A 22,535-nucleotide genomic window follows, 5' to 3' on the forward strand; every position below is an offset into this window, starting at 1 on the left:
CGTCAACATTCAACGTTCAAAGGAAATAAAGGGGGAAAAAATAAATCCCATTACGTATTTTTTGCTGTGTAGAAGTCTTTCAGGCTGGAAAAAGGCTCAGTGGGTCAGTGTGTGAGTGTGTGTGTGTGTAGGTTTGGGGTTGTTGGGGGGATTTCTAAACGGAGCACAGGGAGCGATCTGGGCACGAGGAGCAGCGAGAGAGTGAAATAGGATGGAAAAATGCAATCATGCATCCCGGGCCTCTCCAGCTCCTCGTTGTGTGTTTCTTCCCTCTCCCTCCTCCTCCTCCTCCTCCTCCTCCTCCTTCTCGACGAGCCATTAGTCACTATCCAGCTCCTGTTAATGTAATTAGATAAAGGATATATGGAGTCTCGGAGCTCAGCGGAGACATTTGTCTGCATAATTGTGTCCATGCTGTGGCAGAGCCTCAGAACCCCTGGATTTCCACAAAACACCTCTGCCTCAATAATTCAGAAAAAGTGAAGTGACGAGCAAAGGGATGGAGAGAGGGTGAAAGATAAAGATGAAAAAAAGGAAAATCCCCCCTGAAATAATCAAGCTGCTTTTTTTTATCCAGAGGAAAAAGCAAAAATCACTTTTTCCTTCCAATCCAATATAAGTCACAAAAACTTAGGATCCTAAATCCTGAATTCTGCTGAACCCACACACACGAAACAAAAAAACAGGAAGAAGTCAGGGATCAAAGCCCTCAAGAGCATCCACAAACCTAGGTGATATTTTTAGATGTGGCTGTTGCCACATGTTCAACTGCTCCTGCCTCCATACTGCGCATCACGGCAGCCTACTAATAAACTGCGAGACGTCAAAATCCATCTCAGCCACTCTGGGTAAATATGTGCAGATGGCAGCCAGGTCCCCTGATTTCAGACGGAAACCTGAAACAAGCCCCGATTCCTTGCGTGTAATTAGCGGTATAGTTGCAGCTTGTCAGCGAGTGACCTACATATGGAACATGGTAAGACTGCATCCACTGGAGATACACCTCGCTCAGACATTCCTATACACACGGGAGACATGCAAAACAAACAAAAAGTAAATGAGAATGCTGCATAATGATGATTTCTCCTCCAAAATTCACTGTAGATCTGCTTTTTGATCAAACTAAAGTAAAAATTTGACAATAAAATGTCAGGGTGAAAGCAGAAGTTGCAACAATAATAAAAAAAAAAGATAAAATGATTCAATTTGCTTTGCTTTTCAGAATTATTACTGATCGATCTTTGAGTCAAAAACATAAACACTCAGACCAAACAGTCTATATGCCAAAATATCAGAGAGCTATCCACACATCATGCACACAACATATACAGAGCTTTACTTCACTTACCCTCTAATCAATTCTAACTCTCCCTTCTCTAACCCAGCCCCCTGCCCTGCACCTCTCCACCCCCCGGGGCAATTCCTGTCTCCTGTCTGGGGCGAAACAAGCGATGTAGGTGGTGGTTGTGGATTTTGGGGGCGAACTGGAGGGAAGGATGTTGAAGCCTGATTATCGCCCCGGTCAGTCAGACCTACTTCCAGCTGCAGACAGGCTGCCTCCTGTCCCAGATACGGAAGGATGGATGCAGGGGTGAGATGTAGGGAGGGGTAGATGGGGGGTAACGTATGGACCGAGACTCACCGCCAGCAGCTCCAGCAGGGCGACGTTTCGGATCCTCCCGCAGACCGACGCCGCGTCGTGGTCCGCGAGGTGGCTCATCCCGTGACCGCTCGTTTTTCGTCTGTTCTTGTCTCTCTCTCTCTCTCTATCATTCCGCTTCGCTCCCCACTTCTGCCCTCGCTGCGTCTCAGCTGCTGCCTGCCCCTGTGTGTGTGTGGATGTGTGTGTTTACATTTGGCGGTGTGTGTGTGTGAGTTGGGATGATGATGCAGCAGGCAGGCAGGCAGGCAGGCGTGCAGCCTTGGCAGCAAAGTGCCTCGTCTGAACCCCCCTCCTCTCCTCTCCTCTCCTTCTCTCTCTCTTCAATAAGGCCACATCAGCTCCGGTCAATATTTAAACAGCCGAGTCAAGTCGGATTAAATCACCTGGGCACGACCAGAGTGTGGTTTTTCTGCCCAGGAGAGTGGATGTGTGAGCTTTTTATTGAGTTTGTGTGTGAAGCAGTAAATTGCCTGTATTTGTGCATATGTGTGTAAAGACATAAAACACTAACATGTCAGTAGAGAGGGCTAATTCGGTCTCCCACTCTCTGTGACTCAAGCTTCTGTCCAAAACTCACACTCAAACTCTGAGCGCCGGCCACCTTCTTTCCTCTGTTACTGTTAACTGCTGCAGAGACACGGCTCTGAGGCGATGAGAAGAAAGATTTGGCAGCAAAGAAGAAAAAAAGAGGGAAAATGTGTACACACGTTCATGCAGCCGACTGGCAGCGCGACAGTATCAAAAAAGCGAGTGAAAGGACTCCTTGACATTTGCCTTCGGGAGTATTTTCCTGTCTCATCATGAGCGCACAGCTTCGGTTTGAAATCAAATATGACTCGTGAGTGCTGGCAGGAGGCGAGGAGGGATCTGGATCCAACTACTTTGTGCTGGGCTGTACACTTTTTCGCAAGGCAGACACGTGGGTCTGTTTTTGACGGGGGGATGGAGGCGGGAGGGCACCGAGCTGGTGGTTTTTAACCACTGTAATTTATCTGAACAGGCGACAACAGATTGATCGTCTCGCTTGGTGACATGACAAAAAAGTTCAAAAAAGACGCAGCTTCCAAACATCTATAACAATCGATCCTTCGCTTACAAATCTATATTTTCCCGACTCTTCCTCCTGATAAAGATCAACATCCACAAACTGATGAGGAAGATCATGTGATGCAGAACCGACCCCTTTTTGGTGAGACTGTTTTTCTCCACCGCTTTTTCCGAGATCATGAATCAGAGCCTCGCCACCTCCGCAAACAAATTTCTTGCGGGGGAGACGCAGGGAATTTTGAACCTCAGATTGCAGGTTGTGTTTCATCGGCGCTGGTCTGGTCAAGGAAGGCTGCACAATAGATAATGACAGTTTTCTGCTTCGGAGTGGAAAGCGCGGGGAAGCCGCTCTGGAGACACTGTCACGCTTCGCCCTGAATTATCCCGCCGAGCTGGATCTGAGGTGAGAAGAGCAACAGTCGAGGGTAATCATTCTGGAGAGGATGAGCCAAAAACTTCAACTGTGTGCTGAAAACTATTCTATATTCATCCAGAACTGCTGGAACTGAAAGCGAATAAACAAGTCTTGTATCTGCATCTACATCTGACATAGTTTTAAACCTTGAACGTGTACATTCTGCTCCCACTGACCTACATAAGCTGCGCTTTCTCCCTCGGAGGATCGAGCCCGTGTGACCTGTGGCTATCACTGTGATTGATGGGAGTTGAGTGGCAGGTGGTGATCCTGCTCGAGCGCAGATTACGAACCCATCAGTCAGGCGTCGGGAGGCGCGATGGGCCGAGCCTCGCCGAGGAATTTATGACGCGCACGGTAGCTTCACACATCACACGAGACAGCGAGCTGAGGCGATGCAGGTGTAAAAAGATCGGCCCTGCCCTGAATGCGTTCCCGTTAGGTGACTAATTGTTTTCCACTGCGGCGTCGCGGCGGTGAGACCGTCATTAAACAGAGAGTGACTCAGGCATCACAGGCCGTCAAGAAAAAAATGTAAAGATTGAAGCTGAGTCATCTGCTCATCAAACCATTACAACCAGTCCATGCAGAAGTAACAATGAGCAGCAGAGAGAGAGGCAACCATGTCTATAGAATAAAGACCTTATTATTTATTAATAATGCATCCTTTGGTGATTTAAGGATGCTTCATTTGTCAGCGAGGGAGCATCATGACACTAATACCCGTGTAATGATTTTGGTCTGGGATGGTCAGAAAATTGAATCTGAGTAGGAATGACTGACTATTTTGGTAATGCATCTTTAGCAAATGAGACGGTCCATTTATCAAGGCTTCACTAAGATTAATGGTGAAATAATATAAATATAATAAATTAGGGGCAATTATTGTGGTTTGGCATGGCCGTGAGACTACACCGGGGTAGGAATGACTAAATAATTTACATCGTTTGTCAAGCTTAGAAACTATTTGTAAATTGAGCTCAAATTCCACAGGAGCTGCATCAGTGTATGAAAGAATGTGCTGAGCTCAATTAAAACCAGGTTTTGACCCCTTTTAGCTTTAACCTTTAACCCTTTAAAAGAAAAGAGGTCGCCAGGTGTGAGGGAAGCAACGCTCCTCCGTGTGAACACCTGGTGGCAACTCGACGCACAAGCCCGACCGGTAGAGACAACGACTGCCCCTGCGAGGCGTCTGTTTTGCCTCCGTAATGAGTCTCAGCCTCTTCCTCCTCGGGGCAAGACAAGCCCTGTCCTCAGACTCACATGCAAACAAGCTCATTTGCATGTAAAACATTGGAGCATACATCCATACATTCACGCACACAAACGCGCCCTCAAGATGTCATCAATCAACGTGCGTGAAAACAAACACGCGAGGGGCCGGGGCACTTATAGTGAAGCCGTATCTCAAATGTTAGCTTTCAAGCGGTTTCTGTATGTATTTACTCAACGGTTGGAGTTAATGCGGAAACATGTAAATATTTCCCCCCGCCGCGCTCGGCAGGAAGTGATTTGAGGATCGTTACGGCACTTCCCAGACCACCAAAGGGGCCGAGGCCGGGATCAAATGTTGGATTATTGAGGCTGGACGCACCACACATGAAGAGCGCCTCTGTTCGCTGCAACATCTAGCGCTCTATCAGCGTCCACACACAGGAAGCATTCAGGCGCAGTATAGAGTGTAGGTCACTTGTGTTTTGGCCGCGCTCCCAAAGCCCGACGCATAATGTCCGTAGTTTTGTGTATGCGATGGAGGAAAACAGAGTCGAGGTTTAAAAAATGCGCCTCGGGTCGCGGCCGCACACGAGATGGATGGCTGAAAAACACGGCTGAAACGCTCACTATGCAGACAAGCCTTTAATAATGAGAATGATGGGAATTCTTGAGGACCAGACGTCTCCAATCCATCAACACCAAGTGGTCTAGAACAGACTCAGTCAAGTGAGTTATGATGACCTTCTTTTGGCCACTTTGTGGGGGAAAATGAAACAAGTCCATAACGCAACGCTGACAAATTATAAACCCGCTGTGTGTCCTTGCTTTTAGGAGATCTCGTGACATCGACACATCGTTGAACCCCGACGACAAGCCTGGTTCCCCCCATTAAAGAGCCTGCATGAAAGAGCTCTGTGAGATCCCAGCTGAGGGGTTTGGCTCTGGGCCTGATGAGGAGGATGTGATCACAGGGGCAGCCTCTGTGCGGGAGAATAGATGGGGCCGCCGTCGCTGCTGCACCACCTTCTGCCTCTCGGTGCACGCCCCGTCTGCGAGGGTAAGGAGGTGAGCTTTCCCTTTCGCTGACAGATGCGGCCCCTCCTCGGCCTCTACCCACCACGTACAACGGGGTCTTAATCTGCACGTCCAATCCTGTTAGTCGCCCTCTGCCAGTTTCACCTTGTTCACGTCCGACAGTGCCAGTGTTGTATCCAAAGATGGTGCCTCATCCACACATGATAAACAAACACGCCCCGGAGATGGAGCTTCGATGCCAGGTGGACGGGGTTAACACCCTGGGATAAGCTCTATTGACTGCATTGTTTGGATCATGTTTCAAGTTTCTCAGCTGAAATCAGCCTCAGTTACACAAAAAATAAATAATATCCTATCCCTACTTTAACTCATTGGCTGCCATTGACGTCTATAGACGTCAATCTAATTACAACCGTTCACTGCCATTGACGTCGATAGACGTCAATTGCGTTTTTCAACGGGAAGGGCTGGAGGAAGGTCTGGCGGAGCTTGTCCATCAATATCAGGCTTGTAAACTAGTGTAATGACGTGTAGGTGCCCTGTAGGCCCTGTAGGTGGCAGCAGTGCCCTCTTTGGATGAGAGATCAGCATTGATTATGAGAAGAAGAAGCGAGATGACAAGAGATATGCTAAAGAAACTTATGCACGGAGCCTATGTGTTCCGCACGTCGGCACATTATGTACCGTGTGTGTCGCGGTAGTTCGGAAAGGAAGAGGGTCGCGATCGTGAGAAAACGACGGAGATCATTGAAAAAGACACCGACGACCGACACCGACGCTGGACACCGGCGATCAAGCCGGGCCGAGCGGCCGGTGAGAGCAGCAGCTGACGGTGCGTCACCACAGACCAGAGCCCAGCTCAACTGACGGCTCGGTGGACGTGACCCGAGCGATTCCATCCGGATCAACCAGCAGCAGAGACCCGTCCCCACGCTCCAGAAAGACATGAAGGTAATAATATAATACATCAATGGTAAAAATAATAAAAATAAACTAACTTGCTAGCGAGCTAACTTTTACTGCTTAGAGAAGGGCGGATCGCTTTGATCGGAAAGGTTAAAAAAAAAAAAAACTCCACATCACACTTGACTACATCTAAGAGATGTATTTTTATGGTAATTCTATATATTTCTATAATTTACAGGTGGTGGATCGAGCAGTGGTCGACCATGGGGCAGAGGTCATGTGACAGCTACAAACGTACAAAAAAGTGAATGCATTTTTACTGATATTTGTAAATAAATTATTATTTTGCCATCAAAAGTCCTTTCTCAGTGTTGTTTTTGTTGTTTTATAGAAGGAGAACACTGTTCAGATGTGTGAGGTGTCACTAAAGCAAAAAATATCAACGTCAAAGTCACTGTTCTGCTTGACATGTTTCTTTCCACAAAAAGCTTGTTTTCTCAGTGTTTTGGTCAAAAACTGCTGTTTTTGGCGAAACCAGCCTATGTTCTACTGCTGTTTACAAAAGAACGGAAAAAGGTAGAAACAAACTTTTTTTTCCTATTGAACAAATAGAGTCTACTCTTTCTCTTGGTAGTTTCGGTGTTTATATAGTCATAGAACACAATATTCTGTGGGTCTTATAAGATCGTTCAAAATGCTCTAAAACGGCTGGCAGTATGGGGCTCTCTGATCTGAAAATGGCTGGCAGCCAATGAGTTAAAGGATCGCTGTTTAAAGCAGGGTGTCATCAAGTTCAAGTGTGAAAATTACATAGAAGACTGAAGATGCATAATATTGTTGAAATTTCACATGTTTTTTTTATCAAGAATTTCAGGTTGTTCATAATATGTTTTGGAAAAGGATAGTTCATTAAAGGGATAGTTCAACATTTTGGCAAATTTGCCTATTGCCATAAACCCTATAGTTATAGGAGTTGGTTCTTTACCTTTAAAGCAGATATCAGCTTCACGGCCGTTTCGGCTAATGCTGCGTTCAAGGCAGGCTTTTGAAACCGTAAGTTACAGCTTCAAGTCACAACTACGACTTGGTAGCGTTCCAGGTAACCCGTAGCTCGTGTTTTTACCATCCTGTTGTCTGTGAAAGTTCCCAATAACGGCCACTCGTAACTTCCGACCCGTGAACTCGTACCAGATCGAACTGGTATGACTTCACAGGAAGGAAAAACACAAAGTACGAGTTTCTTTGAACGCACCATGAGTTAGCAGCCCCCGCCCTTGTCAGGCATCAATTGGTCATCGTGCTACGTCACCACATTCACGCGCATCCCTTGGCTGCACACACAGCCCTTCATGCCGTTCTCTCTCCTCATTGGATAACACTTGTATCCCACAAGGAAAATTTTCTCCTCGGGTTACAGCAGAGCAGAGTGACGGAGAGACTCGTGTTTAGGCTGAAATACTTCATGTAAGTGATTGCTGACGGAAAATAGGACTATTTAGGACTTATATTAACAAAAACATTCCACTGATATCTGCTTTAATTATCGGTGCATGTTGTATCGAGATCCGCGGGGCAGAGACGTGAGCTGCTCGGTGAACACAATGGAGGTGAATGGTACAGGTCCCCTGCCCCTCATCAAACTCATCAAATACACAATCCAACAACTCCAAAACGCTCTTGTGGACAAGTTGTGACCTGCACATTCACCACACTATGAAATAATGACTCCTATTGGCAATAGGAGAATTTGCCAAAATGTTGAACTATCCCTTTAATGAACTATCCTTTTCCAAAACATGTTATGAACAACCTGATCAAATTGCGCTGTTGGTGGCCCCTGAACTTGAATGAGTTTGACACCCCTGGTTTAAAGGAAAAGGAGGGATTGTTAATTCCAGTCACAAGAAAAGTAAGAGCAAAACTTTAGGGCAAATAGCATCTGGTCTGGTCACACTTTTGAGTGTGATGTGATCAGTTTTAAGGATAACACTTGTATAATCAAAGCCTTATTCTAAGTGAAATCTAAACACATGTTTTAACCTCAGTCTCGAGCTAATCGTGCCTAACAACAACAAATTTACTCCCTAACTGTGTGACTCTTTTATCGTGATAATCTCCCACTTGAGTCCAGAGTAAATCAGAGGACACTTTGAATGGCTCCGAGTGGTTGATCCTGTGGGGAGATAACGGTGGCGGAGAGAGGATCTCTGTCTTCTCCTTGTCCCTGCAGACTTCAGGCCTCTCAAAAGGCCTTTTGTGTCGCTGCCACCGGGCTCTTTTGAGGGAAACCACAGGGTGAATACAAGTTGGTGCAGTGCATTAATGTTTTTTGGGGAAACGACGCATGTGACTGAGACCGCACGCGGCCCCGGTATCAACTTTGATCTCTGTCATGATTGGAAGAAGACTCACTAATTGGCCCCTCAACTAGAGGGACACAGAGGACGGTCTCATTGGGTTGGGGAAAAATGGACATCCAATTACAAGAGCTGGCACAGAGCCCTGGGTGAGCAGAAACTCTCTCGTTACAAGTCCTCACTCAGTCTGGAGCTGAACCAAAAGCTTTGTTTTTTATTTTCCAAGTGATTACAACTAAAGTGTCTTTGATTAAGCGGCATGCGATAAACCGCCTGACCCTAAAGATAACAGCGTTTGCGACATCAACCTGTGTTCAGAGGGCAAATGCGATTTTTTATGTTTCAGAGCATCCTTACTGAGGCGTGCCACATAGTGTGCATGCAAGTTGTGATATGGGTCAGAGATCTCAGCGCACATTAAAGCGCACATCAGCAAGTCACTGGCAGGCGGGACACGCTGCCGAGCTGAGAACAAGCAGGTCGGCTAAAAACACTGGGTTCGATTAGATACCACATTTAAAAAGTGTGGTAATCTTGTTTCGCCCACCTGAAATGAGTCAAAAAGCTCCGCTCACGTCCACACCAATGCCTGGAAGCTCATTTTCTGACATGTTGTGCAAATAGCTCATCATAAAAAAGAGAAAAAAAAGCATTTAACTTCACAACACATGATGCCGACATCCATAAAATATTATATAATTGCCCTAATAAAAACACAGGCTAGGTATTAACTGGGGACTGCCAAATCTCGTTACTCGGAGGTTGGAAAAACAGACGAGTGGCTCATATCAAAACAGCCTCGACAATTATTAAACCAATTTTACAAGCGGATGGAGGCCGCTTAGTCTTATCCACAGCGTGTGGTTGGTTGTGGGGGGAAGCTGTCAGGTTTCAGACTGGAGTCTAGGGAAAAGCCAAGGTTGTAATTGCTCCTTGCGGGGTTCATGACAGAGGAGACGGTTCCCATGAGACAGGATGAGGAGGGAAAAAAAAAAAAAAAACGCCACCTCCTCTGCCCTCGCGGAGTCAGCAAGCGTCCCAGGGTTTTGCCGGGTTCCCACACCCCGCGGCCCCGTGGCTACCCACGCGGCGAGCCCAGGTATGTGCGGTATGTCACCTGCACGCTGAGGGAGCTCGGCGGGCCCCCGCTGAGAAACTTCATTGAGAGACGACGAAGTGTGAGAGAGAGAGACAGAGAGAGAGAAGTGGAGGCTGCTTGAGAAGAGACTAAATCTTTTTATGTAACTGGCTCCGAACCAAATTGTCCCATCGGCCTCGGCCTCAGAACCACACTTTAAACCGGTTACTCAAGAATCGGGCCTGACACACTGAGTGAGCGCTCCGTCCCCTGAGCTTTGGCGTCCTGCAAGCACACATGGCGTGAGAACGGGGGCCCTCGCTGAGGACGGCATTGTCGGCGGATTTCTACTGTATAATTACACTCAATTAGTTTGAGCTGCACGGTAATAATATCAAACTTCTGCGTTTGTCTGCCTGACGATGTGGGAGCCAATCAGATTAGACTGAGCATTTTCTTCCCATCCAGCTCCAGAGCCTGCTCCCCTGCTTAGTTTTATGTCTCCATTTTGCATTGTAACAACCAGCTGTAATGGGCTGTGGAAGAGGAGGGGGGGTGTGGGGGGGAGGAAATCCAATTTTGCCAAACGGACTCCATGCTGGCTTGCCATCTAATTCATTTGCACTTAAATTTAGCATAAACCAAACTAATTTGTCTGTTTTGGAGCTTGTTTCTGGGACAATTTCATCGTCTTTCTTTCGCCAGTGGGCGAACAGGCCAATGAAACAAGTTGCAGCCTGATATAACAGCATGGCAGCAAATCAGCGCGTAAAAAAGACTTTATACGAGGAGGAGGCTCGACAAAAGCCAGGGGGATTTAGTCCAAATACTTTGGAGATAAACAGGAAAGCAGTACCACATGCTGTTAATTCAATACAACTCACAACTATGCAGCAAGCGTTTAATCAGTAATGTGGAGCACTTGATTATTAACCCTCCCCTGCAGAGTGTTTTCAATTTGGCCTTTTGTTATCAATTATCTCTGAGCATGATTGCACTGCTGCACACATTATAAATTTTGGCAAGGAAAAAGGGTGTGGAAGAGAAAACAAGAGCATGCTCTCACCAATTTAAGGATCCTTGGGTTGATGAGTGTTACTTTGTGGTTTGTGGAGATGCGTTAGATATCACACACATCTTTGATGGAGGAAAATGAGGCTCTTTTGTTCTGTGGAAATGAGGCAGAGGCATTTGGTAACATTAATTAAACCAAGGCGGAGCAGCCAATGATATAGAAGTGTATTTTTGGCATAAGCAGGCATCAAGTCTGATGTGGACACATGACAGCTCATCCATCACGTCCATTCTAACCAGCCGTCACAAGCCTGAACGTTGCAAAAAGTGCCTTACGGTGATAGAAACTTTTTGCCAGTTCAAAAGCGCCTGTGTCTGTGTTGCAAATTTCGTAACTTTTTTCTTCTCTCAACATTCCTGCCTTCAAACAGAGTTCAAGTTCGCTGCCGTGCTGAACCGGGGCTTTAACCAAACACGTGACTGACTAAACAAATGTTTTATTTTTAACTAATCTTGTAAATTCTTTTAACTAATCTTGGAAAATTAAATTGTTATTTGTATTCTATTTGTTTCTTGTTTTTTTTGTCTATGATTAATGTGACTGTGTTTGAAACTTTATGTGTTGCCATTCTTGAGATATCGGATCTCAATGGGACAAACCTGGTTAAATAAAGGTTTAAAAACATAACGCGTGTATTTTCAACTTTTTATCGAAGACTCTGATGTTTTCACACACAGCTGTTCATTGTTTCCACCAGTGAAAGTCACCTAACATGAAATAAAATAAAAATCAATGAGACTTTTATCTCCCAAAAAACCAGCGGCAGCCACAAACCTTCATGACGACGCCCGAGGAGCCGTCACGTGTTTGCTCCACCCGCTATTGTCCAAATTTCAACTGATGAAACCTACCAAAGTCAACACATTAATTATTCTCAGCCATGCATGATGTATTCATATGCCAATGCAAGTATAATCAATTAGGTGAAGCCCTCTTTACTTGCACCGCAGATGACACATTAATAGAACAGTTTCCACTGTATGTTGTTGTTGAGTGTTTACCTCCGTAGAAATTCTGAGGTGAAACCCTATGGCAGCCTCCAGCATATAGGATAGACCCCTGACAGAGCCTTCTGCGCTGACCTAGTTAAAGCTGGCTGGCAACAGCTCACAAACCGTCCACGGCCACGGGCTCACCGTGCACATCCCTGCATGACGAAGAGAGTCTCATCCGCGGGCGGGCATCAAACGATAAAAATAAGCGGAGGCGCAGAATCAACCCAGCAACATGACGGTTATGTAATGCAAATAGTGCCCCAGTTAACGTCTGCTGCGACTCTGGGCCATCCCTGAGCCAGATTAGATGCTCCGACCCAACCTATTTCCAGCAGCTGCAATGAAACACGTCAATAACATGCCGATAACGCTGACTAAGGGTGCGCTCCTTTCACTCACAATTTCTCAATAATTACTTTGAATGGAGCCTGTGGCATTGAGCAGCTTTGGCGCAAACACACACACACACCCGGGAAAAATTCCCTTAAACCTTGCCTGCATACATTGAGGAAACATATGCTGGCTCGATGCATTATACATGTGTGAGGTGGAGGTCCGGGCTGACATTCAAGCTCTATGTTCACCAAATCACCCTTAGATGATTGATAGAAGCTTTGTATGAAGCTAGGCCATGTAATCCATCCAAAAGAAGAGCAGATATAAATATTTCACCTGGTCCTCAGCTGACATATGGCATTCTGTCTCCGGTTTTGTGCATTAGTGTGAACTGAAAATCTGTCAGCAACCATCCCCAGTGGAAAATCTCCTCTTGTTCATAATGTTAACAAGCCATAAAACACATGGAGCGGCTGAAAGTCAGGAAAACAACAAAACAAGGCCAGGCATTTGGTGTGTAATCTTCCGCAAAAAAAAAAAAGGGTGACAGCCTTGTGATAAAACTGAGCGAGCAGCTAGTTCACTCTGGGGTAATCTGCCCAGGTCACACACCATGTTATGTAAAAATGTGTTGTTAGCAGACATCATGTAAAAAAAAAAACAACTAGACAACTGGCCAAAACTGGTTCGCAGGTGACGCGGAGAAGGGAAAACCAGAACGCGGAGGCTCATGCCTGTCGTCTGACGGAATGTCAGAAAACCGTCCTCTGGTGTTTTCTCAGATGCCTGAAAAAATAAATGTATCAGAGGCTCATATCCTCCCAGGAAAAGGAGTGTTTACAGGACTTAGTAGGTTTATCTGTGCCAGGGCCAGCAGGGCCACAAGGGCCAGAGACATCGTGTCCACCATCAGCGCTGAGAAGAGACAAAGACCTGGGCTGGTGTTTAGAGACAAATTAAACTCATTGGCCTCAAACTCCGGTGACTTGCAGCTGAGCAAAGACTTGTCAGATGTTGTTGCATGATGAGTAATAACCAGTCAATGATTAACTTCCCTGCTTGACACTTTAAAATAATCTATAACATCACATGCACAATGGTCCCAACAAATAGCGTCTTTATCGTCAGATTTGCTGTAACAAAAGAAAGCAATGTGCAATCTCTTCATGGCTGGTCATGCCATGGAATCAAATGTGCACACTGCCACCAGATCCATGTTGGAGCTTCACCAAATCGCTCTGGGCCTCCTCATGTCCCACTATTAAAACAACCCAGCACCCTTATGCTCCTGCTGCCCCGAGTGAGAATAAATCATTAGGGGAGTGGAAAGCGAGGGAAAAGATAAAGTGAAGTAAAGACAAAGAGATACAGTAGACTTCATTGTGAGGAGGGAGAAGTGAATGAGTGCAAAAGAGAGTGAAAGAAGGAGGAAAAAAAGAGAAAACAGGGGGAAAAATACTGCATGCATGGATAGTTGAGTGGACAAATGTGAGCATGTTGAATCATAAACCCGTATCGCAAATATGACCTACTTCCAGTTCCACAGCAAATCAGGTCGCCGTGTATCCAATTAAAGCAATTAAAGCTACAGTGCGTCTTATATGATATAATAACGATCAGCTGCAAAGATAGTGCTCGGAAAGCCTTTGTGAATCACGCCGACATTAGATAAGAAACCACATCAACAGCTAATCGTCCACTGTGTCTCAAAGTTACACATTGACGGAGCTAACCCGCTGTGAATAAATTATAAATGAGGGAGTGTCTTGTCTCGGCGAGGAGGATTCAAGTGTGTCGTCTTCCACATTCACTTTCATGTGAAGGAGGAAAATGATTGACAGACTCTGAGGTTTGTGTCCCCGAATCTCAAAGGAGAAATCAACATTGAAATGTGTTATTACAATATTAGATTAAATTTTGATGGCCACTGAATTAAAAATGACTGACTGGTATTTATGATTTAGTCTCTTGGTGACGTCAATCTAGTCAGGATGCTTTTTCTTTTTTTTTAGATCCAGTGACATGGACATCTGGATGAGAAAAGAAAATACAGGCATCGCTACGGGCAAAACGGTTATGTGAATGTTATGTAATTTCATATCATATGTCCAAAAATTAAAAAAAAAAAGTCCTGCTTTTCTTGTTTTTTACACAAATTTCTTTACAGACTCTGATGAAAATAATAATGGTTTTTGCAACTGTAATTTAAAGGAATGAGAAACACAATGAGACACAAGACAAATGTTATGGATGGATGCAAATTAGAGCGATATGAGGACGATACAACAAAGTAAAGATGATATAAGAGGCATCCAGGAAACTCTCGGAGGTAGGTCAGCAGCAAATCATGAAGTCAGGTCAAGACAATAAAATGTGTTGACATGTTTCAGCCTCATTGAAGCCTGGTATTAGGTAATATGTGCACAAAGCACACGGTGAACTACAAAACTGTCCCAGAAATGCAGCTTAGTGTGTATTGCTTCATGCTTATACAGTGTTTGGGGCTGTAGCCCACTTTCCCTGTCGAGAAAAACACCCTGAATGGCTGCAGTCCTCAACTGTTGCCATTTTAATCTGCAACAAATGTGTCTTTGATGACTTCTGCATTTGCAATATCAAAATACTATTTTAAGCCTCATGATTTACTATTTCCTGTGCAGTGACCGTACAGTATGCACTTGGGGTGCGGGGGTGGGTGGGTGGGTGAGGGGGGGTTAAGCTTCTTTACTCCCGTGCAGACACAACACAGCAGCAGCCACTATATGGCAGCACTTGACATTCCAAAGAGGCACTCGTGAGCAGATTCACCTTCAGTTAACCCTGAGCCAAAACAAGTTTCCACTCCTGTGATTCACAAGTGCAGCGCAGCATAGAGATAAGCCTGTCAATCACCAGTAGCTACAGTGCCACAAATAAGTCCTGGGAGGAGGGTGGGTTGGTGGGGGGCTGGTTAATATCTCTCTGCCTTCTGGCACATGGATGCGTCTGTATATGTATGCACCTTCAAGTCTTAATGCTCGGACCTTGGAGCAACAGTGACATTTTCCCTTTTTTTCCCCCCTCCAATATAATACCAAAGTAATTCATCCACGCTGATCTTAAGACGTTTGACATTTTCTTTCTGTTAAAAAGCCTCAGCATAAGTGGCTGCTTCCTGGGGAAAGTGCAGGAAGTGAAGGAGTTTCATTCCCAAGGGAATAAACAAAGGACAGAATGGATAGCGAGTGTGAGCGGTGCTCGCCACACATACATACACATACATGTATGAGGAGTCAAAAGAGCGCCACCTGCAGAGCTCCGTGGATGGAAACAAACTGCGTCACCAACGTGGGACTGGATGGGAAATGCAATCCAAACAAACAACGACCAAGACAATGCCATTCAATCACAATCACAAATCCTATGAGTTATTTCTCTAAAGATTTCAAAGATTTTCAGATTTCAAAGTTGATGCAATAACAAACTGTATCATGTAAAAGCAGATGATGCAGCAATTTTTAGATAAAATAAACTTCTTCCCATTTGCCTTTGGGGGAGAAGCTAAACTCCAAGAGGTGTTTTCACAATGTCTATTTCCTCTCTCACCTAACATCCACTGGTGTTGTAGGGGGTGTGGGGGGGTTTGACTTACCGGCAGGCCGCTGTCCACAGACAATCTCTTTAACTGCTCTCTCTTCTCCAGGTGTCTGTTCATGGTCCCTCTGCCCCGCGGCGATCCACACACCTGGGAAGCCCTGGAGGGAGGGAGGGAGGGAGGGAGGGCAGGAAAAAAAGAGGGAGGAGGAGTGAGAGCGGGGAGAAAGTCAACAAGCGTCAAAGCTCATGTCCGGCGGCCAGGTCACGTTTTCCGCTGTTAAGAGGGCTTTCACCTTTTATATGAGATCAGAGTCCAAGTGAAGAGCAGCAGCGGAGGCAACTTGCTGAACTAACCCCTCTACTTCCCCTTTCGCTTTCCATTGCAGTCAAGTATGGACTCCTCCTCAGGCCTGACAGGACTCTGGGACCACTAAGCTCCAGCTAGATCTTGCTGCTTGCTCTCGGCGTCACCCGGGCATCCCACCCTCTAACCCAACCCCAAACCCCAAGCTTCAGCCCTTTTGTTTTTCTAGGCCTCTCCAAACAGCGCTGGGAACCAGTCCGACCTGGCCTGACTGAGGCCACAGCAGAAGATAAACACTTCACTTCACGCATACTACTTCTTTACAAAGAGCCCCACGGCTTTAGACTGGCTGTGGTGGCGCGCAGGGTAAGCACAGCACTTCCTCATTTGGTGAAGGCAAGGGTCAAAGGTCAGCTGACGGACGCCTCAGGGTCAGAGACCTTCTCTGTGAAACACAGACTGTATTACTGAGTGCATGAATGCATGGATAAACCCTGTGTCTTACGTAACCAGACCGACAGAGACAACACCTAATTCAGGTTATTCAGACATGGTTAGGATTAATTTGGTTATTTTATGCCTATCTTGTTTGGGCTTGGTTTGACTCTCAAACATAACTTAAAGGGATAGTTCAACACTTTGGCAAATTTGCCTATTGCCATAATCCCTATAGTCATAGCAGTAGGTACATTACCTTTAATTATCGGTGCATGTTGTTTTGAGATCAGCGGGGCAGAGACGTGAGCTGCTCAGTGAACATAATGAAGGTGAATGGTACAGGTCCACTGTTCCTCATCAAACTCATCAAATACACAATCCAACAACTCCAAAACACTCTCGTGGACAAGTTGTGACCTGCACATTCACCACGCTATGAGATAATAACAGAACGTTACAAGACAGAGTTGTTGGATTGTGTATTTGATGAGTTTGATGAGGGACAGGAGACCTACCATTCTCCTCCATTGTATTTGCAGCTCACATCTCTTCCCCGCGGATCTAAAAAAAAATTAAGAAATGACCCTACTCCTATACCTATAGGGATTATGGCAATAGGCGGATTTGCCAAATTATTGAACTATCCCTTTAAGAACATTTTTTTGTTTTTAGATCATATTCTTTTTCGTGGGAACTGTTGCAAATAAGCTTTGTTCAGAATGAGGCAAACCTGCACAAATCCCGTTTTTTTTCCCCCCAGACTCAGTAATGTTTACGCGCTTCACAGACCTACTTATGCAACCGTTCCTCCCAAACAGCATCCCAGTGCCCCTTTTGCATCTGCTGTGGGCTGTATCTGTTACACCCTGTCTACAGCTTCGGCAGCGTGACTGCACTTGTCAAACATCCCCACACATCAACATGACATGTTCCATCCACTGCCAATCTGCCCATGTCCAAACTTATTGACATGAAGCCGCGCATGCACGTCGGCCCTGCTGCGCTTATAAGTTTTCATCCAGACCTGATGTTATATCTCTAAACACGACGCAGTCTAGCAGTCTGCCCCCATTTCTGAACGCCCCCCGGCTAATCTGGAGTAGAAGGAAGTTGTCTAATCAGTGAACAGGATGTGAAAGGGAATGCCTTTAATGACACAGAAACATCAGAGTCCTGCCTGTCTCTCTCTGTCTCTCTGGCTTTGTAATGGCTAATTGTGCGAGTGTGTTTGCATCAGATGAAATAGTCTGGTCTATGTTTAGATTACATTTCAGTTTGGTCCCTTTTCCGCTGGAGATTAGAGGAGGAAGTAATCCCTTGGATGCAGAGATAGGAGGGGGCGTTATAGGAAATTTAGAGTAAATGATTAAAATGGATTATAGCACTGCGCCTGATTGCCTAGACTCAATATGGAAAAGACTGACTGCATTTTCCTTAGGGTATAGAAAGTGCGAGGGATGAGGTAGTGCATGGATCGGAAGTGATAGGGATTAAGCAAACATATTAAAAGCCAGATATCAGGGGCATTCAGATAAGGGCGAGCGATAAAACCGAGGGAACCTCCTACCTTTGACAGTCAAACAACAAACCAATCCACGCTTAGTCTTTATCAGCTGCCCTTAAACTCCACCCGGCTGATCTGAGTTCACATGTCAGATCCCTGCAGCAATGAACATGCAGTAGTTGTCGGTGTGGTTTGATTTCACTCTCCATCTATTTCCCAGTTACTTGGTTTTAAGGGGAACTATGCAAGTCTGGTGGTCGCTTTTCTGCTGTTTTGCTAACCCTCCCCCTGGCCATGTGCATTTGTTTACAATGAAGCCGGTGAGAATCAATCAGTAGAGTGGTACATAACGTTATATATATCATATACGATGTTACGATGTGTATATTTTTGTTGGAACAAGTTACATGTCATTTATTAAACCATCACAAATACTCCAAAACTATGTTAATTACGGTAAAAATGTAGCAAAGGTAAGGTAAAAATCCTGCATACTGTAGCTCCTCTCTAATGGAAATAAAACATTGGCCATGTGCCATTTTAAATATGCAGTGACACTGGTTTGGTGACTTCCAGCAGATGGGAGTTACACATCACGTCACAAAAATAAATGCTGCTCTGCCTACATTTATGATGCACCTATAGGGCCTCTGTCTGTGCAGCCCCCGGCCCATTCACAACTGTGCTCCCTCCTTCCTGTTTTCCCTGTAATTTACACCAAAAGCAATTACTGATATGTTAAACCGGTCCTGGTGTTGACCTACGCCGAGTGACACGCGTCGACGCCTATAGTCCACACACACACACATACAAGGCCTCCAGCCGGCCCGTCCAGCCAGTCGGCAAACCAGCCAGTGGGGTGGAAAGGATATAATCAAAGGAGGCCAGGAGGACGCTGACATCTGGGAGTCTTTGTGCTGTAGGCCTAATTAGATGCCAGGGTGAAGGGAGGAGGAGGTGCGGCAGGATGGTGTGTGTGTGTGTGTCTGTGTATGTGGAGTGGGGGGGTGACGGTGTGTGTGTGTGAGTGTGAGGTAGAGGGGGGGGGGGGGGACTCTCTTTTTTAACATCTGCTCCAGGAACAAGAGAGGACCCAGCTGAGGTCACAGAGCCGCAGACAGCTCCAAACTACAACAGGGATAATGTGAGGGGATAACAGCTTAATGATAACACTTAAACCCATTGAGAGATCGCTGTACTGAAAACAGACTGTGAGCCTCATGGATAAACGGTGATAATAAGCCCAGATTGGCCATGAATATGGATGGTCATGACTCAGATTTGATACTGTTCCTTTGTAAGCTGAGGAGAATTAGGCAGCTGTGCATTTATTGCAATCACTGCCCTTTTACTGGGACTCTTATCTGTGTTTTTTTCTAAGTTGGGAATAATCCTGCACATACAGTAAGTAGCTGGCCTGTTTGCTCCACCCTTCTGGCTTTTGACTTCTAAGTGTTACAGAGACCGCACTCTGCCACAAGTGACAATGCTGCCCTTTGTACCCAATACAGTCTGCCTTTCACCCACGCATATTCTCATTTCACACTATGCAAAGAGTCACCACAACTAAGAAATCTTTGTCACGGTAAGTTCAAACACAGATATCGAGTGGCTTGAACTTTGGCCCTTCTTCCCTTTAAATAAAACCTGTCATTGAGGGATAAGTGCGGCGGAATTTGCAATAAAGAATTTCCTCAGGTCTGTACATGAATAGAAAATACATTGAGTGTTTCTTTGTGGGTCAATTTAGTCATGGGTTATACATTAAACCGCAACAATAAAGATGGAGCAAATAAATGTAGGTAAATATTTAAATGGCCATCTGGAAGAAAAGAATGAGGGATGGAGAGAGCCAAGGAGTCCAGATTCCAGACGTGCATTTTGCATGAGTTTTCAATTAGCATTCACATCTATTACAAATCCTTTGGAAAACACAGAGAATCTCAAAAAAACGAAAGCCCCCGGGCTAAATAGTGAGTCAAACCTCTGTGATCAATAACCCACTGCCCCCCTAACCAAAAAAAAAAAAAAGAGCGATGCCAGGAAGTGCCAGTTCCTGAAAATGGATGGTGGAGTGTGTGTGTGTGTGTGTGTGGTGGGGATTCGACATTGATTGGTGCACCCCCTTTGCCCCAGGAACCAATTCATTTTGTCTCTGCCTGCCTTGAATGAGGGGAAGACTGAAACGGGGTCAGAGCCGTGGCATCCCCCACGGTACAGAGCCCGGCTCTCTCTTTATTTTTCCTCTGAATGATTCATCCAGATTGCCATGTCCGGGGAGAAGAATGAATGACCGGGGAAGATTATACATCGGAGCCTCGCTTTTAATTCGCCAAGGGAAGTGGGAGGGGACTATGGGGGTGCTATTACTTTCCATTCACTGAGGAGAAAATTGAAGCATGCAAGTGTCTGATGTGGGGTTTTAATGTGCAGAGAGAGAGAGAGAGAGAGAGAGAGGTCCATCTGTATTCTAGCGGCACAGATGGTCTATGCTGATCGGATGTTTTGAGTCCCTCTGCTGGCCAGCCTGTCTGATCCTGCCTCTGCATGTGTCCCCGGTACAGTTGGCACCACCAACTGTAGCCTGGCACAGCCTGACGTGGAATTACAGTGTCTGAGAGCCTCGAACAATAAGCCATACTTTGCACCGCTCTGTTGTTTTATACTCTGTCAGCAGCAAACCAATCATTAAGCTCAATGTTATGTCTTTTTCTAAAAAAAAAAAAAAAAGAAATTTAAAGTGTGCATTCACAGCTGCTGCCACGGTGCATCAGTGTTTGTGCCATGTTGCTAATCATAACATGTTTTAAGATTGAAGTATTTATCACGTGGCTGTGAAAATGAGAGGCTTAGCGTCAAGGCTAATAGGTCAATTTAACAGTCTCCTTTAAATTAATGCTGATGCTGCAGCACAATGCCCCCTTATGTGACTATGTGTTCTTCTTCATCATTTTAATCACATTAATCAAGGCCAGTCTGAACACGTGCGCATATTTAGCATTTTTTGAGATTGTGCTGCACAAGCCTGTTTGTTTTTCTGCCTTTTAAACCACATTATTATGGAAACTGTAGACTTCTGGTGCAATGAAAGGGGGTTAATTGTAAATTATCCTGCTCATGAATAGTCACATTATTGTACACGTAAAAAATAGAGGCTTTGTCTGCATTAGAAGGGTTTCTATATACATGGTTATTTGCCAAAACAATGAAAAGAGGCAAATTCTTTCATTTTGGGAGCTGAAACGAACAAACGTCAACATTGTTTCCTCTGTAAATGGCTGCAATTTTCTGTCAATCAGCTAATCATTTAACAAAACAGGGCCACCATGCTCTTCTGTCAAGCGCTTAAAGGCAGGGATAGCATGACTGAGTAGACATGATCCTCCGAATGTGCAAATGAAGGCGCTCATTATGTTTTTACAGTCGCAAAGCTATGAGACATGCAGGAGCACTGTGAGGCATTTGTAAATCACTTGGTGCATGTTTGCAATAAAGAGACAGTTATGTGACTAGAACGAGCTCTGCATTTTTAATCAACTGTGCTTATATTCCCTCTCATCACCAGATGCTCCAGTTCTGTCTTGGAAAGTATTCTCCACATTTTTATGTTATTTTTTCCTAAAGCAATATATATTTAACGGGCTGTCATTTTGAAGAGTATATTATCAATATTTGACTTCAGCAATCATAGAGAAGACTGAAAAGACTTGTTCTCAGATGTTATACTATGCAAACACCTAAATTACTTCCTACACTAACTGATGTCAAACAAGATAAAGGGAAATAATCTACTAACAAGAAAATGTGTTTCTCAGACACTTTTAATGATAAAGATTCTGCCAGAACTTGTCTAAGCTGCTTTAAATCTTGTTTGGTTTAGTTGGGAGGCAATTTAATGTGGGGGTTTTAAAAAAAACGGAAGAGTTGGAGGTCTGGTTGAAAAAACAATGAGTGCAGCAATGTCGTCATCCTGTTCATGAGGGGAGTCCCTGCAATTCCCCGAGCTTATCCCACCAGATGCGTAGGATGCTTTAATATACATCCTGGAAAAAATTTCAGCTCGGCTTCCTGTCGTGGGACCCTTCACTCCAACCCAGCGTGCTTTCAGCGGACAGCCTGACTCTGCGCTGAACTCTCCCATGATAGCGTTTCAGGTAGAAAAGAAGACAGGAAAATATACCCCAAAGGCCCAGGGGTGATGCAGCAAGCCAAGAGAGGGCAGAGGAATTTTTCCGACTGTTATCAAAATACACAACTGTGCCCCCCCTTACCCCTCTCACTTTGGTATGTGAGCATCGTGCAATGGGCAATGCACTAAGAGAACTGAATGCACACAGAGACAGCTCATCAGCAGGCTGCTGCATGCTGACAGCTTGGGATACAAGAGTGTGTGTTGTTTACCCTGGGTGTTTTTTCTCACGTCGCTTGACAACATTTCTGTCAGTTTGAAAACAGCATTTCAAAACAAAGGGCAAGCTTTGTAACTCACTAATTACCTGTTTGTCACCAGTAAAATAAATACTACTTTGTATGTTTCCTTATTTACATCACCTTATGTCTAATGTTGACACTTCACTGAGCCAAGTTAAAA

General features: G+C 45.2%; 1 protein-coding gene across 1 annotated transcript in view; it reads right to left on the minus strand.

Moving 5' to 3' along the window:
* Positions 1 to 22,535, minus strand: part of LOC311000213 (nck-associated protein 5-like) — a gene marked incomplete at its 5' end in the record, with an annotated part of 121,476 nt that overhangs the window by 97,877 nt on the left and 1,064 nt on the right. The window contains one exon of the mRNA XM_083990866.1: positions 15,754 to 15,856. Coding sequence (XP_083846992.1) covers positions 15,754 to 15,856 — 103 coding nt within the window. The remainder of the gene's footprint in view (positions 1 to 15,753; positions 15,857 to 22,535) is intronic.

Source organism: Trachurus trachurus, assembly GCF_905171665.1.
Source record: "Trachurus trachurus genome assembly, chromosome: 2".
NCBI classification, from domain to species: domain Eukaryota; kingdom Metazoa; phylum Chordata; class Actinopteri; order Carangiformes; family Carangidae; genus Trachurus; species Trachurus trachurus.